At 43.3% G+C, this 14,989-nt stretch overlaps 1 protein-coding gene across 8 annotated transcripts in view; it reads left to right on the plus strand.

The window, feature by feature from the left end:
* Positions 1 to 6,117: 6,117 nt before the first annotated feature.
* Positions 6,118 to 14,989, plus strand: part of BANK1 (B cell scaffold protein with ankyrin repeats 1) — a 191,360-nt gene continuing 182,488 nt past the window's right edge. For 3 of the 8 annotated variants that reach the window (XM_053258218.1, XM_053258219.1, XM_053258225.1), the window contains exons 1-3: positions 8,543 to 8,620; positions 9,006 to 9,139; positions 12,135 to 12,273. In XM_053258218.1, the coding sequence (XP_053114193.1) occupies positions 8,560 to 8,620; positions 9,006 to 9,139; positions 12,135 to 12,273 (334 nt within the window). In that variant the 5' untranslated portion in view covers positions 8,543 to 8,559. Of the gene's footprint in view, positions 6,291 to 6,531; positions 6,645 to 7,148; positions 7,417 to 8,542; positions 8,621 to 9,005; positions 9,140 to 12,134; positions 12,274 to 14,989 lie in introns of those variants that run through there. The other 5 variants (XM_053258221.1, XM_053258220.1, XM_053258224.1 and 2 more) reach the window with 5 other exon arrangements.

Here is a 14,989-nt window from a genome sequence, read left to right on the forward strand (position 1 = left end):
TAATGTTCTGAAGTTTCTGGGGCTAGTCTCCCTGGAGACAGTAGAAAGCCCATTCATATGTGACCCAGAATGGCTGTCCTTCACTAATACAGTATTATCTGGCCTGGTACCATTTTTTTAGACTAGCACGTTTCCCTTTTTCAAGGCAAGTTTAATCCACACATTGTGATTTAAGAAATCGTAGGATTGCTCATGTGAGCCTCAACTGTCCTACCCAGTTTCAGGAGCTGTGCACAGCCCCAGTTTTTCATCATGTGTGTGTGTAAAAAATAAGGCAAGAAGTGGTGAGCGTGATCATCTGCTAAGCCCCAGCTGGGCAGGATGGTTTCTCCTCCTATCTCATTCAGAAGCTGGAGACAGAATCTTGGTAGAGAATGTTCATCTTACCTAACTGGGACTGAGCAGAATTTAGCCCCTGCTAAATTCATGGTCATGTGAACAAGCCTCCTCTTTATCTAATAATGATGGCTGGTCTCAGAAGGGGTAGTCAAGGATGCAGACACATATTACAAGAGCCCATTACAAACTGGGTTCAGATTCAGATTTCAAGATTCAGGCCTGGTTTAAATTGATCTTCTGAAAACGTTTCACAACAACATTGCTGCCACTGCCTTCATCCTTTATCTGGCAGTGGTGAAGGGAAGAGCCCCTGGTGGGCCTTGTGTTAGGCTCTGGAACGATGTGTGGCAGCATCCAAATTGTTAGGAACACAGGAGATTGAGCCCCCCATGATTCCTGATGGCCCTGAATGCTGCCATACATGGCTACAGAAGTGATTTGTGCCATACCAGAAGACCTGCTGGGAGGTACAATTGCTGGCCAAAGGAAAAGGAAGTGAGCAGGAAAAGGAATGTGACTGTTGGAATAGACCATGGCAGGGGTTATGTCCACAGAGACCCATACACCCCACCTGAGACCGATATGCCCCAATGACATTTCAATATTATTTCAGGGCCTTGATTCAGAAATGGGCCAAGCTCAAATAAATTATTTTAGTCCCAATTTGAATACAGCCCTAAATAATTAATTTTAGCTGAATGTTGCTAGGGGCAGGTCATGCCTATTTCAAGTGTCCCAAGCTTGGAACAGAACACCCTTCAAATGAATGGCTTGTTCCAAGCCCAGAACAGAATGACCCCATTCCGAGTTGGAATGTTCCAAGTATTCTGAGCACCATTTTGGACTCCAAAATGGCACTCTTCTGGCCTCTGTGCACACACGGCAGCCATTTCCATGGCCAGCCCCACCATGCAAATATCTGCTCCATGTGCGCAGAGGTCAGAAAAGCATCATTTTGGAGTCCAAAATGGTGCTTGGAACATTTTGAGTATTCCAAGCTCCTTCCGTCAGAACAACTAGCTCAACCAGTTGTTTTGAGAGAACATTCTAGGGCTCGGAATGCAAATATTAGCCCATGCACATCTCTACCAAGGAAATCCAACACAGATGTGTTGGACTTCAGAAGAGGAAACTTCTAAAAAATGAGGGGACTGATAAAGGAAGCTGGAAGGGAAAGTCCGGAGGGTCAAGTCACTTCATAAAGCATGGAATTTATTTGAAACCACAATAACAGAGGCTCAGTTGGAATGTATACCAAGAAGGAGGAAGGGGGATGACAGCATGCCTAACAAGTAGACTCAGGGAAGCTATAAAAGGGCAGACGACTTCCTTCAAAAAATAGAAGTCCTACCCAAATGAAGAGAACAGAAAGGAACATAAACTCTGGCAAAAGAAATGCAAGGAGACAATAAATGATGCAAAAAGAGAGTTTGAGGGGCATATGGCTAGAAGTGACAATAACAAAAACATCTTAAAATGTATCAGAAGCAGAACATCTGCCATGGAGGTGGCTGGATCCTTAGATGATGAGGTGTGAAAGGGATCATTAGAGAGGGTAAGTAGATTGCAGAGAAGCTGAATGAGTTCTTTGCATCTGTCTTGGCAGTGGAGGATACTGACCATATAGCCATTCCAGAACTGAGCTTCTCAGGCTTGAAAGCTCAAGAACTGGGCCAATTTGAGGTGACAAAAGAGGATGTTCTAAACTGCTGGGGGAAACTAAAAATTAACAAATTGCCAGGGCCAGATGGCACCCACCCAAGAATTCTGAAGGAACTCAAATGTGAAATTGCTAATCTCCTAGCAAAAATACAGCTCTGTACCAGAGGTCGGATAGCTTAACTTCTGTGCTGGGTAAATTGATGGAAAGCACACTTAAGGACAAAACTGTAAAACATATAGAAGAACAGTCCTCGCTGAAGGAGAATCAGCATGGCTTCTGCAAGAGCATGTGTTGCATCACTAACCTTTTGGAGTTCTTTGAGAGTGTCAACAGGCATGTGGATAAAGATGATCCAGTTGACATAGTATACTTGTATTTCCAAAAAGCTTTTGACAAAGTTCCACACCAAAGACTCTTGAGTAAACTTCGCAGCCATGAGATAAGGGGACAGGTTTATTGGTAACTGGTTGAAGGACAGGTGATAGTACAGGCAGGAATCAATGGACAGTTTTCACAGTGGAGGGAAGTAAGAAGTGGGGCCCCACAGAGATCTGTACTGGAACAAGTGCTCTTTAACTTGTTCATAAATGATCTAGAAGTTGGCATAAGCAGCAAAGTGGCCAAATTTTCAGATGACATTAAACTATTTAGGGTAGTGAATTCCAAAACAGATTGTGAGGAGCTCCAAAAGGATCTCTCCAAACTTGGTGAGTAGGTGGCAAAACGGCAAATGCGGTTCAGTGTGAGCAAATGTAAAGTGATGCATATTGAGACAAAAAAACCCCACACCAATTTCACATATAGACAGATGGGATCTGAGCTGCCAGTGAGTAACCAGAAGAGAGATTTTGGGGTTGTGGTGGACAGCTCATTGAAAGTGTCTTCTCATTGTGCTGCTGTTGTGAAAAAGGCAAATTCCATACTAGGTATAATTAGGAAGGGGATTGGAAATAAAAATGCTAATATTATGTTGCCTTTATACAAACCTATGGTGCGGCCACATTTGGAGTACCGTGAACAGTGCTGGTTACCGTATCTTAAGAAGGACATTGTAGAACTGGAAAAGGTGCAGAAGAGGGCAACCAAGATGACCAGGGGCCTGGAGCACCTTCCTTATTAGGCAAGGCATCTGGGGCTCTTTAGTTTGGAAGAAAGGCAACTACGGGAAAACATGATAGAGGTCTATAAAATTATGCATGGAGTAGAAGAGTGAACAGAGATAAATTTTTCTCCCTCTCTCACAACACTAGAACCATCGCATGAAACTGAAGGTCAGGAAATTTAGGACTGATAAAAGGAAGTACTTTTTAACACATAATTAAATCTATGGAATTTTCTGCTATGGGATGTGGTGATGGCCACTAGCATGGACAGCTTTAAAAGGTTCTTAGACAAATTCATGGAGGACTGATCTATCAATGGCTACTAGTTTGGTGGCTATAGGCCACCTCCAGCCTCAGAGGCAAGATGCCTCTAATTTCCAGTTGCGGGGGAGCAACAGCAGGAGAGAGGGCATGCCCTCCACTCTTGCCTGTGAGCTTCTCAGAGACATCTGATGGGCCACAGTGTGAAACAGGATGCTGAACCAGATAGGCCTTGGGCCTGATCCAGCAGGGCTGTTCTTGTGTTCTCTCTATATCTGTAAGTCCAGGAGACTAACAATCTCACCTCAGCCTTGGACATTGTACATATGATGCAGCCTCACCAACTCAGCTCCTTTATTCTTCTCTCCTTCTTGCTAAACCTCTTTTGTGGTTGGATTTGAGCCACTGCTTCATCTTCTGGCTGTCCTGCCTCCATGCCAGAACCTGCTGACTCCTCCACTTCTCTCCACCATCACTTGCCGTTGGTGTCACTTCCAGGTGTCACTGGCTACATCTGAGCCAGTTGGTTTCTTCACTGGTGCAAAGCCAGTGGATGGCATGCCTCTGCATTCTGTCCATAGATTGGCTTAGGAAAAAATTGTCATTCACTAATAAAATATTATGACTTCTTTAGATTGGCATGCAATTTTCAGCTCAGAGATAACAAGTATTAGCTACCACTTTGATTAAAGTGCTTAACCATGAACAAAGCAAATAGGATCAAAAATTATTCTGAACAGAACAAAGACTGTGGCTGCTGGTTTTGCAAAAGACAGATGGGTCACCATGGATGGAAGCATTACTAGACATTTGTTCAATGATGAACATTTATTCTGGGTAGAAGCTCACACTAGAGCAGAAGCAAATCAACACATGGATGCTAAAATCAGAATTCTCTTATGCAGGTTGTGGGAAAATAGTTAGGTTTCTGAGATAAAATATGTACAGATCTTTGCTGAATAAGTAAACAAAAGTGTTATTTGTAAGAATGGTAAAAAGAAAGAAATATATAAGTTTTGGTATTTAGTGCACATTGGAAAATGATGGATCCAACAGGGAAATTGTCAGGAGAGCCAACATGCACCACACCCCCCGCAAGTTGTCAGGTCCAGTTGGATCAGGTTGCAACTCCAACATTCTTTTGACAATTCTGTTGAACTCATGCCCTTCCCCAAGTCAGATTTCTCTCTGACTGAGCTATGAGGTGGTTTTAAGGGGCTGCATCCTGGAAATAAGGGGGAGGGGAAAGAAAGACAATTCCCCACAAGGAATCCTCTGACTCTGTGGGTCCCCCATGTGGAGTTGCCCTGCCCTTGATTCCCAGGACATAGCCCCTCAACACACACACACACACTTGCTTCCCAGCATGGACAGAGAGAAGATAGTGTGAAAGAGATCCAGCAGGCAAATGATAATCACAAAGAAAATTCCAACCATATTTTGATGAGTATTATTGAAAGAGTGGGATCATCTTGTGCTCTGAACAGGATGCATGTTAAGTTTCATTCCTTTGGAAGCTATGCCAAAGCATTCCATTTCTGAATCAGTGGAAATTGAGAGAAGGTTCATTATGAATTCTGTGTTTATTTGGGGAAATGCAGTTTCAAAGTCATTTCCATCAATTCATTGAAAATGTCGAATTGAAAGCCATAATGCAGTCCAAATGGTTTTGTATAAGACTGGCTGAAATGAAGTACTGAATAATATGAATTAAGAAGAGAGACTGAAAGAAAACTCAAAGCATCAGCATAATACCCAATTAAATGAATCACTGTTACAGCAAATGTATGTAACGGATACAAGGCTAATATTTGATTACCCAGATATAAAGTGCAACTTGTGATTAATTCATTGGCGGTGAAGAATAGCAGTAGATATTTGTCAAAAGCATGCCAAAGAAAGCAGCCTCAGACAGGGCATTAGCCTATATAATAGACTATCATTCTCAGCAGGAGTTCCTTAAATACCCAAGGGGATTAGACCATAGATTTTAGTTTCCAGCTCACAACACAGTCTAAGCATCACTAGATGCTGCTAATAAGTTCAGATGTTTGACTCATATGAAAAAGGACCTGTGTTTATGTGCCTGGGATTCAAAATGCTACTCCCAGAAGGTGCAACCTATATGCAAAACAACATTTCTGTGAAGGGTTTGCTGGTGGGCACATCTCTGAAGGTGAGAAATGGCTTTATTTTTCATTTACAGTTTGAAACCATGGTGGTAAAGGCGATAGAAATTATCTGAATAAAAATGCATTTTCCCAATGAATAGTTATTTAGATATATGTCTATGGGACAACCTACAGAAGACGCTGGGAAACCGAGATTAAATCTCTCATAAATTGATTTATTTTTTTGAAAAAAGCAACCAATAGAGCCCACCAATTAGACTTGGGACCATGTTGAGGGGGAGAGGGGACCTGACACTTTCTCCCCACATTGATGTCCCAATGAAAACTATCCCTCTCCCAATGAAACCTTGCCCTGTTAGGGAAAACTTACAGATATATCTAAGTTTTCCTTAATGGGGAAATAGCAGTTTTGACAGGGAGCTTTCCACTGAAAAAAACTGAAAGGGGTAAGGGTTAATTCCTTTCCCCTGAAGTCAAATCCTGCCCCCCCCCCCCGGTTGATTTTTTTAAACAAAATGTAAAGATGGCAGATCCAATCACAGATCTCCAGCTTCTCATTGGCCCTAGCACTGATATATTTCAGGACCCTTTTGAAAAGGGCAAATAGTGCTCAAAAGATCCTGAATATAAAGTGAAAAGATATAAAGCCCTCACAAACCTTGAATGAATATCTATGGAACTCCATCTGCAGTATGAACTGGTGAAGCAGTTTGCAGGGTGGACCTTGCATCTACCATTGTGGGACGATAGTGCATGAGGGGAATGCCTGACCTTTCCAGTAAACATGAGGAGGTAGCAGTGGAGGCAGGGGGTGCCACATTAATCAGCAAATGTTGAAACCCCTTGAGACAAATTTGCATGGCTTGCCACAAACACCCTCAATACTTTTTGAAGGTCTGAAAGGGCTGCTATATGAATCTCACTTAACTTAAACTGAGAGTACACACCAGGGGTGGATCTACTGTTGGGAGACCATGTGCAGTAAACACAGGCCACCCAACTAGGCCAAGTCTGGGGGAGCCACATACTACCTGCCTCTCTCTCAGAATTAATGACATCACTGTCCAGTGATATGAGCCACACAGTGATGTCATTAGCCTGCACACTGGCTCTTTGCCACTGCCAGTGATGGAGAGAGAAAGAGAGGTGAGAAGGTGGGCAACTGAGGAGGAAGGCAGGCTGTGGGGCAACTCTTACTAGTCCCACCTATGTGATACCACATATGGAGGAATTTCAGATCCCACGAGCCCAGTGATATCAATTCTGTACTGCTGACACCAAGTAGACTTTTCTTTTATATGGCTGGGACTATTACAACAGCCCTTACACCTTTGTAGAAATACCAAAAAACAAAAACAAAACCTCAGTAGAGTGGAAAGGCTTATAGGTGTGGGGTGGACAATTAACCAAGCTTCAACTTTAAAAAAAAATGCAACACAAAAGTTTACTTTGGAAAAGTGTATTGTAAATTTGAGAGATTAGCTTTGGTTTCTTAATTTAAAAAACAAACAAACACCCAGTTGCCAAGAGAGCATAAAGGAAGTAATAAAAGGGTTAGGGGAAAATGCATCCAACAAGTCTAACTCAACTGTTCCCTAACACAGAGTCCTCTGCAGTTACCTTCTTTTGTCAGCAGCTTGGCTTGTTCCTTCAGCAGCTCAGTTCTTAGTCACATTTATTGGCCTGGGATTAAATCCAAACTAGTGGTTCTGTGTTTTCAGCCCTTCAGAGAGTCTCCACTCTCTGTAGTGATTTTCAGCTATTGCTTGTGACATCAGACTCTGAACCACATTGATTCTTCTTCTTCTGAATCACAGCTCTGCACAGCATTCCACTGCACCAACTCTACCTTCATGACTGCTAGAGACTCTTTTCTTGATTCTTCTTGACTGACTCAATCGCTGACTCTTTTCTCACGGTGACTGCCAAACTCTCTCAAACCCTCTCTCTATATACACACACAATTTTACTCCAACAAGTAAAACAAAACAAAACAAAACAATACAAAAACCCCAATCAGGGTATCACAACATTCCCTCCATTTTTCAAATCTTGCTTCCCCTCCAAAACCAAACAGTCAGATTGACATTCTCAAAATGAAACTAAAACACAGCAGGCATGAACCTTTGACCCTTCCAGTTTTTTCATGCATAGGGATTTGCAAGCATATTAAACACACAATCTTATTTACAATAAAGAAAAGTTTTAGGAAGATTAACACAATACAAAGGCTTATTTACAAGAAGAAGAAATGTGGGAGTATCAGTCCAATTCATAATACCATGCATTTGCAATTCCAGGGCTTATTTATAAAACCAAGAGATCTAGGCCTTGTTCTTCCACATAGGCAAAGGGAGGGAAGCCAGCAGGCAGGCGGAGGTGGGAGCTGCCAAAAAATCTAGCCACCTACATCGCTACTTTAGTGGTGCACAGCTCAGATTAGAGATGTGGGATTTCCCCCTGGATCGTATCAGTTTGACTCAGAAAATAAGCCATGCTATTTGTTTGTTTATATGGAAATCACTTGGCTTAGTTTCTGAGCCAATCCAAATAGGGAATTTGCATGCACAGTTTCAATCTAAGTGGGAGAAGAGTTCAGGGGCTTTATAATGCTCATCTCTTTTTTAATGTGAGCATTTATGAGCTCCCAAAGCTTATATCTGGGCCCAAGCCTGGTGAGCTTTCCCAGCATTTCTAGATCAAATCAATGCAAATGCACCTTTTCAACCTTTTTCCCCCCACCACTGATGATGCCTTGAATGGCTTTTGTCTGAACCTAACCTAAACATCACTTACTGTCCTCCTATTCTTTATAGGGATGCTGCTTCAACCCAGTCCTTGTCTCCATTGTCCAGGGTTGCAATTATTAATCATTCACATTAGAGTGTGGGAGTATGCAAGGAAAGCAGGACAGGATATTTGGACCTGGCACTGTTATGCCTGTGTGATGTAGTGGTTAGAGAGTTGGACTAGAACCGGGGAGACCTGAGTTCAAATCTCCACCCAGCCATGAAAGTCATTGGGTGACTCTGGGCCAGTCACACATATTTCAGCCTAACCTATGTCACAGGGTTATTGTGAGGATAAGCATAACCATGGGCACTGTTCTGGGCTCCTTGGAGGTAGGTGTGCCATCAAGTCTATTTTGATTCCTGGCGCCCACAGAGCCCTGTGGTTTTCTTTTGGTAGACTACAAGAGGGGTTTACAATTGCCTCCTCTCCTATGAGATGATGCCTTTCAGCATCTTCCTATATCATTGCTAGCCGATATAGTACCAGTGGGGATTTAAACCAGCAACCTTCTGCTTGTTCGTCAAGCATTTCCCTGCTACGCCATTAGGTGGCTCCATGGAGAAAAAGAGGGACATAAATGTAATAATAAATAAATAAAAATTAAATATATATATAGGATAAGATCTGTCCATAAACTTGTAATGCAATTGTATGTACACTTACTTGGAAGTAAACCCCAGTGAACTCAAAAGGACAATGTAATTCCCTTGGCAGATTCCCATGATACCTTGTCTTCAGATTTAGAAAATGGCTTGAAGCTCGAAGATGTAAATGTGGAAACAGAACTGATCACTGGAACACTGGAAATGCCAGCAGTCTTAGTACTGCCAACGAGGATATCATGTGAGGTAAGATCTATTAACGATGGATAAAAATGCGGCTTTTCTGGTATTTCTCCCCACTAATGGCCTCTATATGTTTCATTTGCAGAAGGGCTGCATATGAAATCAAAGGAGTGTTTATCTTCATGGCTATAGGCACTGTAAATAATGCACAGATGACGTGACTTCTATTTAAAAATTTGGTTTCCTTGGACAAATATAACTCAGTTGTAGTGTGAATCATTTGTCTAAAAAGCAAATTATGATAGGACTTGCTTGCTTTTACAGTCATAGTAAAGAATGGATGAGGGGCATTGTTTACATGAATAATATCCATTACATAACATTAGATAATTTTGAGATATGTTAGACTGTTGGTCCATGTAATCCAGTTCTATTCCGACTCTTCAGTGTCTCAGGCAGATATCTTTCCTAACCCTGCTACTTGCATTCTTTTTACGATACTGGGATTTTCACTTGGGGTGAGCTACATGCAAAACGTGTTCTGGGTCACTGATTGTGGACCTATCCCAATTCTATTATGCAATAGCATAATGTTGTGATTTATCTAGGTTTGGTGCCCACTTCTAGCCTTCAGAATCAGGCAGGCATAACAAAAATTATAGGTACCACGTTTCTGTTGGGGGCCAGCCTCCATTTAAACCTAACCCTTGCAAGCTTTAAAAGTGGCATAGGGGACAGGGAGGAGAGAAGAATGCCAGTAGCCTCGTCCTTCTCCTCATGCTTCTCACAGCCTTTGCCAGGAATGTGAGGGAAGGCACTCCTTGTGGAGCAACCAAGAGTCAGGTTGATCCTAAAAAGCTGCTCTGATAGCAGCAAGGGGGCGGGGGCATCTTGCCATCCTGCTGTTACTCTAATAATCTGCTGCCTGTGGCAGCTACCTTACCTTGCCTCATGCAAGGTCAGAGCATGTATATATCTACTATAATATGATGTATTAAACATCTGAGAAACTGAGTTAATTCACACGATTGCCCCAAGAGGGCGGGGCGAGTGCGGGAATTGTGCGGAGGAAAGGCTGCTTTCACCTTACCTTCCACCCACTTGACCAAGCAGATCCTCTTTGGTGAGCCTCCCGCACATCCACGTGGGCAGCCCTGCTCCATGAAGCACAGAGGAGGGATCTAGGGCTGGAACTTGTTGTTCCAGCCTCCAGGCCTCCCTCAATGCAATGTGTGCCACATGAATTGCATTAGGGATTCCCCCCTCAGACAGGCACTCTATGCTTCTGTCTCTGTGGCTGCATGAAGCCCAAGGAATCACACAACGAGGCTATTCTCACAGTCTGCCAAAATCGGGCTAAGGGAGCCTAGCTCGATTTTGGCAGACCGTGAGAACCACTGGGCTCGCAGCTGGGCCTGATCCCACGGAAGCGCGTCACCCGCTTAAGTAGCCCTCCCCTAAGCCCAGGTTAGCGGAGAAAGTGCTTCTCTAACCCAGGCTTTCTGATCATGAGTTGCTGTGGTGTGGCAACTTACGAGTAGACCCCAGACTGGAAGGCTAAAAAGCAGCCTCCCGGCTCGGGGGTCTCTCCAGCATGCCCTGTACGTTCACGCAGGGCATGCTGGAGCTTCTGGGGGCCACGCAGCCCCCAAACTCCCCAGCCCCTTCCGGCTCCGTTATGGAGCCGGAAGTTGTGTGGGTGGCTGGTTCGGCCACCCGCAGCTGACTGACGGGTCCTCTGTGGGGAGAGTGGGCTAAGCCCACTCTCCCTGCTAACCCCATTTCAGTGGTTCCCACTGATCGTAGGAACCACCTCAACATCTGGTAGCTGGGTTAAGGTGTGAGAGCACCCTTAACTTCGGCTAAAAGCCAAGTTGATTAAGGGGTTTAGGTGGGTGGGGAGCAGAAGGATCTGCGAGGATCCCGCCACTTCTCACAACCAGCCTAAACCTGCCTGGGGCAGCCCTGATGGAGTTAGGCTAGCCGTGAGAACAGCCTCGCGTTCTTGAAAGTCCTGGAAGCCCTGAAGACCAAAACAGATGTGAAATGGGAGATCCATGAGCAGATAGCCTGGTGTTTTCTTCTTAAACTCAAAAGCAGCTGAGGAGGAGAACTGGATTAGTCTAATGATGGTGAGTTCTTTACACTTCTCCCCTCATGCTGTTTGTCTAGGCAAAATTGCTGCACCTCTGAAGCTGCTATTAAACCCACTGAGGGAAAGACAAGTGCAATATAGGTAGCTTGTATGTCTTGCTCAAGCAAGGGGAAACAGACAAGCTACTTGATAGCAACTTATGGAGGCCCAATTTCAGTCTGGCAGCTGCATGGGGGAGGATTAAATATCCCCTCTGCCAGTGCTGCTGTTCCAATCCAGCATGGAGTCTCCTGCATCTGAAGTCAAGAGATCTGAGAACATGAGATTTACAGATAATGCTTTGGCCTGGAGACAGAGGGTAGTTGGTGCATGTAGAACCTAGCCACCCTTCTCCAATGAAAGGAGGGGAGAAGTCACGGGGGCGGGGGTGGTACTTAAACTTCCACCATCTACTTTTCCTTTGCAGTTTCCCCTCAACCATTGATTGATTGATTGATTAAGTGCCGTCAAGTCGGTTTCGACTCCTAGCGACCACATAGATAGATTTTCTCCAGGATGATCTGTCTTCGACTTGGCCTTTAAGGCCTCTCAGTGGTGCATTCATTGCTGTTGTAATCGAGTCCATCCACCTTGCTGCTGGCCGTCCTCTTCTTCTCTTTCCTTCAACTTTCCCCAGCACTATGGATTTCTCAAGGGAGCTGGGTTTTCACATCACGTCTCTGAAGTACGCTAGTTTGATACCCTGCCACAATTCCAGCTGGATTCTTTGTCCTATGCAGCATGCATAGAGCCCCATAGCAACCGGTAAACTACCCACCCTCTCCTTCATGTAATTATGTTTTGGGATAAAACACATCTCCTGGTAATGTTTCAAGCAATGAACACAAAAACTGCTAATTTACCTGTTATACGTCTTCATTTATTGACGTGAAGGGCTAATTCAATTTAATTCTTACTTTATAGAACCCTGGAGAAATATTCATTCTCTTGCGAGATGAAGTCCCTGATGACTCATTAATGATTGAGTTCATAACAGGAAATCAATGGCTCTGGACGCAGCCAGACCTTTGGAACCAGAAAGTCTGGTGCATGAAAGCTTTAGGTAAGGTGGGGGGGGGGGAAGAGTGTGTGTTTGGTTCTTGTATCCTACCACTTGCCTTATTACAAACAGTTCCACTTCTCACCAGAATCCAGTACTAATTTGTGGGTGCTTTTATGCATGTATTCTACATGCCAAATGCTATTTATCCTATTTTATTAATACAGAGACATAAAAGCTTGAGATTTATAGGATTTATTAGGTTGTTTTTGTATGATGAAATGGCAGGTGGCAGTCTTTAAAATGTCATTGATTAGTCACAGATTGCCATTCTCAATCAATCCCCACTATAAAATGTGCAAGCTCATATTATCTTATTACTGCATGGAGTTTAGCAAAATGTTCTCTTGTTTTACATAGTACATAGGTACTCCCCCCCCCCAACTCTTTCTGGTAATTCATTTGACAGTCATACTAATATCTTCAAACATTTTTCTTCCTTTGCTGTTTTGAAGCTGCTAAAATCTTCTGCACCATTCACTTTTCTATTCCTAAACAATGAGATGAAAAGGATTCAGTATCTAGACTAGAGTTATGAAAGTAAACATTCTTGCTCAGGATTCACTCTATCCCAGATTTATTCACTCTATCCCAGATTTATTCACTCTGTTTATTCACTTTATCTATATATTCACTCTATCCCAGATTTATATGCAGTTTTTACTGGATTCATGGTGCTAGATTGCTTGGACCCACTGGTCTTGAACCAGGCACCTTAGGCATTACAGCAAATGCTCTTGAACAATAGTCTTATTTTTGTTAAAGACTATAGAAAGCTGTGTTCTGTCTTGATTATCATTAGATAAGAACATAGAAAATGTCTCTTCTATGCACACTGTTCATTGGATTGTCTATAAATACTTCCAGGTGCACCCAGTATTTGGAGGTCTCTGCCTCCATAAGTTCCCTTTCACCCAATCCACACATCAACCCTTTCTGTTTTGTCCACCTGCCTGCTTCATCTCAACATTCTAACCTTCCTGCTTCATCTCAGCATGTTTTTGTACTCTGAACCTTACACTGACATAGGAACATAAGAAGCTGCCATATACTAAGTCAGGCCATTGGTCTATCTAGCTCAGTACAGACTGGCAGCAGCTTCTCCAAATTTGCAGGCAGGAATCTCTCTTAGCCCTATCTTTGAAATGCCAGAGATGGAACATGGAACCTAGATGTTCTTCTCAGATGCTCTTACTAGATGCTCTCCTCCATCCCCTAAGGGGAATATCTTACAGTGCTCATATGTAGTCTCCCATTCAAATGCAACCATGGCGGACCCTGCTTAGCTAAGGGGACAAGACATGTTTGCTACCACAAGACCAGCTCTCCTCTCTGTGTCTCTCCTCTCACTTCTGCTCCTGCCCCCCCCCCACTTTTGATATCCCACCTTTGGGTCTCCATTTATTGCAGCTTTGGAATGCCTTTTCCGTTAGTTCTCCTTGACTCTCTAGCCCTATAAATATGTCAGTAGCCTCATTCCGATGTTATTAGAAGAGGCAGTAATCAAGTAAACCCTCCAAGAATTGGGTGGAAGTCCCACCCAGCTTGGAGCCTCCTGACCACAGAACTGGTCAACATGCTTACAGCCTTTGCCTCTTCTGATGACGGTTGTAAGTGTGATGGACTTGCCTGGCAGGGGAGAGTGACTGATGTGCCAGGTAGGATTTCCACCTCATTTTCGGAAGCTGTACTCAAGTGCCACCTCCTCTAATAATGTCTGAATTGTCTCAAGCTTACTCATACAATGAGTGTACAATATACATAGGTACAGATCTGTACACAGGGACAGCAGCCCTATTCGGACATTATGTTGAACACTTGTACAATGAGTATACAGTATACGTAGGTACAGATCTGTACACAGGTACAGTTACTCAGGTTATATTCACAGCAGAACACTTCCTCTCTATACCATGCCTTTGAGGGACCTATACACACATTCTTAAAATGAAGGCAGATACAGTCATTAGCCCTATTTCTATTTTTAAAAACACCACGGTAACTGTGTAAATGGAAAGTGGGTCTGGAAGTCCTGCCCGGTGTATCACTCACTCCCTGATGCTGCTCACAGTTACAGCAGCGATTCTCAGCAGAGGCAGAGGCCCAAACCGTGATAATACATGCTTCCATGACCAGCAACCTGGATCGTTCCAGATTGCTGTTCCCCAAAGCACCCACCTTCATGGTTTTGGCATTTGCCTCTATAGCCGATCACTGCTGTGCAGTGCTGGACGCTTCCCAGATTTCACACTACCACAGTGTCATGAAGTATCCCTTAAGTGTCCTTCCATACAGCCTGTGTGTCGTGACATCGCAGTCCCTGTGCTGTAAGCAAGGTGCCATTCACATTTCCGATGCCTTCTTTCAGATTTTATTGCTGCGTTGCAGCCGTATAATGGCACATATTCATCGCAAAAAAATAGCTGTATTTGTCTGCTGTTTCATTCATTCATTCATTCATTTATTAAAACATTTTAATACCACCCAAAACTTACGTCTCTGGGTGGTTTACAACAGAATAAAAACAAAGTAAAACATTCATTAAGACAAAAATGGGGGGGGGACACACAGACATTGCAACAATTTAAAAAATTTAAAATAATATTTTAAAACAGCATTAAAACCATTAAAACAACATTAATTAAAGGCCTGGGTGAAGAGGTGTGTTTTTAAAGACTTTTAAAAAATCTTTAGTCTTTTTTGTAGGTGGCAACGGATT

This window comes from Hemicordylus capensis, chromosome 5 (genome assembly GCF_027244095.1).
Source record: "Hemicordylus capensis ecotype Gifberg chromosome 5, rHemCap1.1.pri, whole genome shotgun sequence".
NCBI lineage: Eukaryota > Metazoa > Chordata > Lepidosauria > Squamata > Cordylidae > Hemicordylus > Hemicordylus capensis.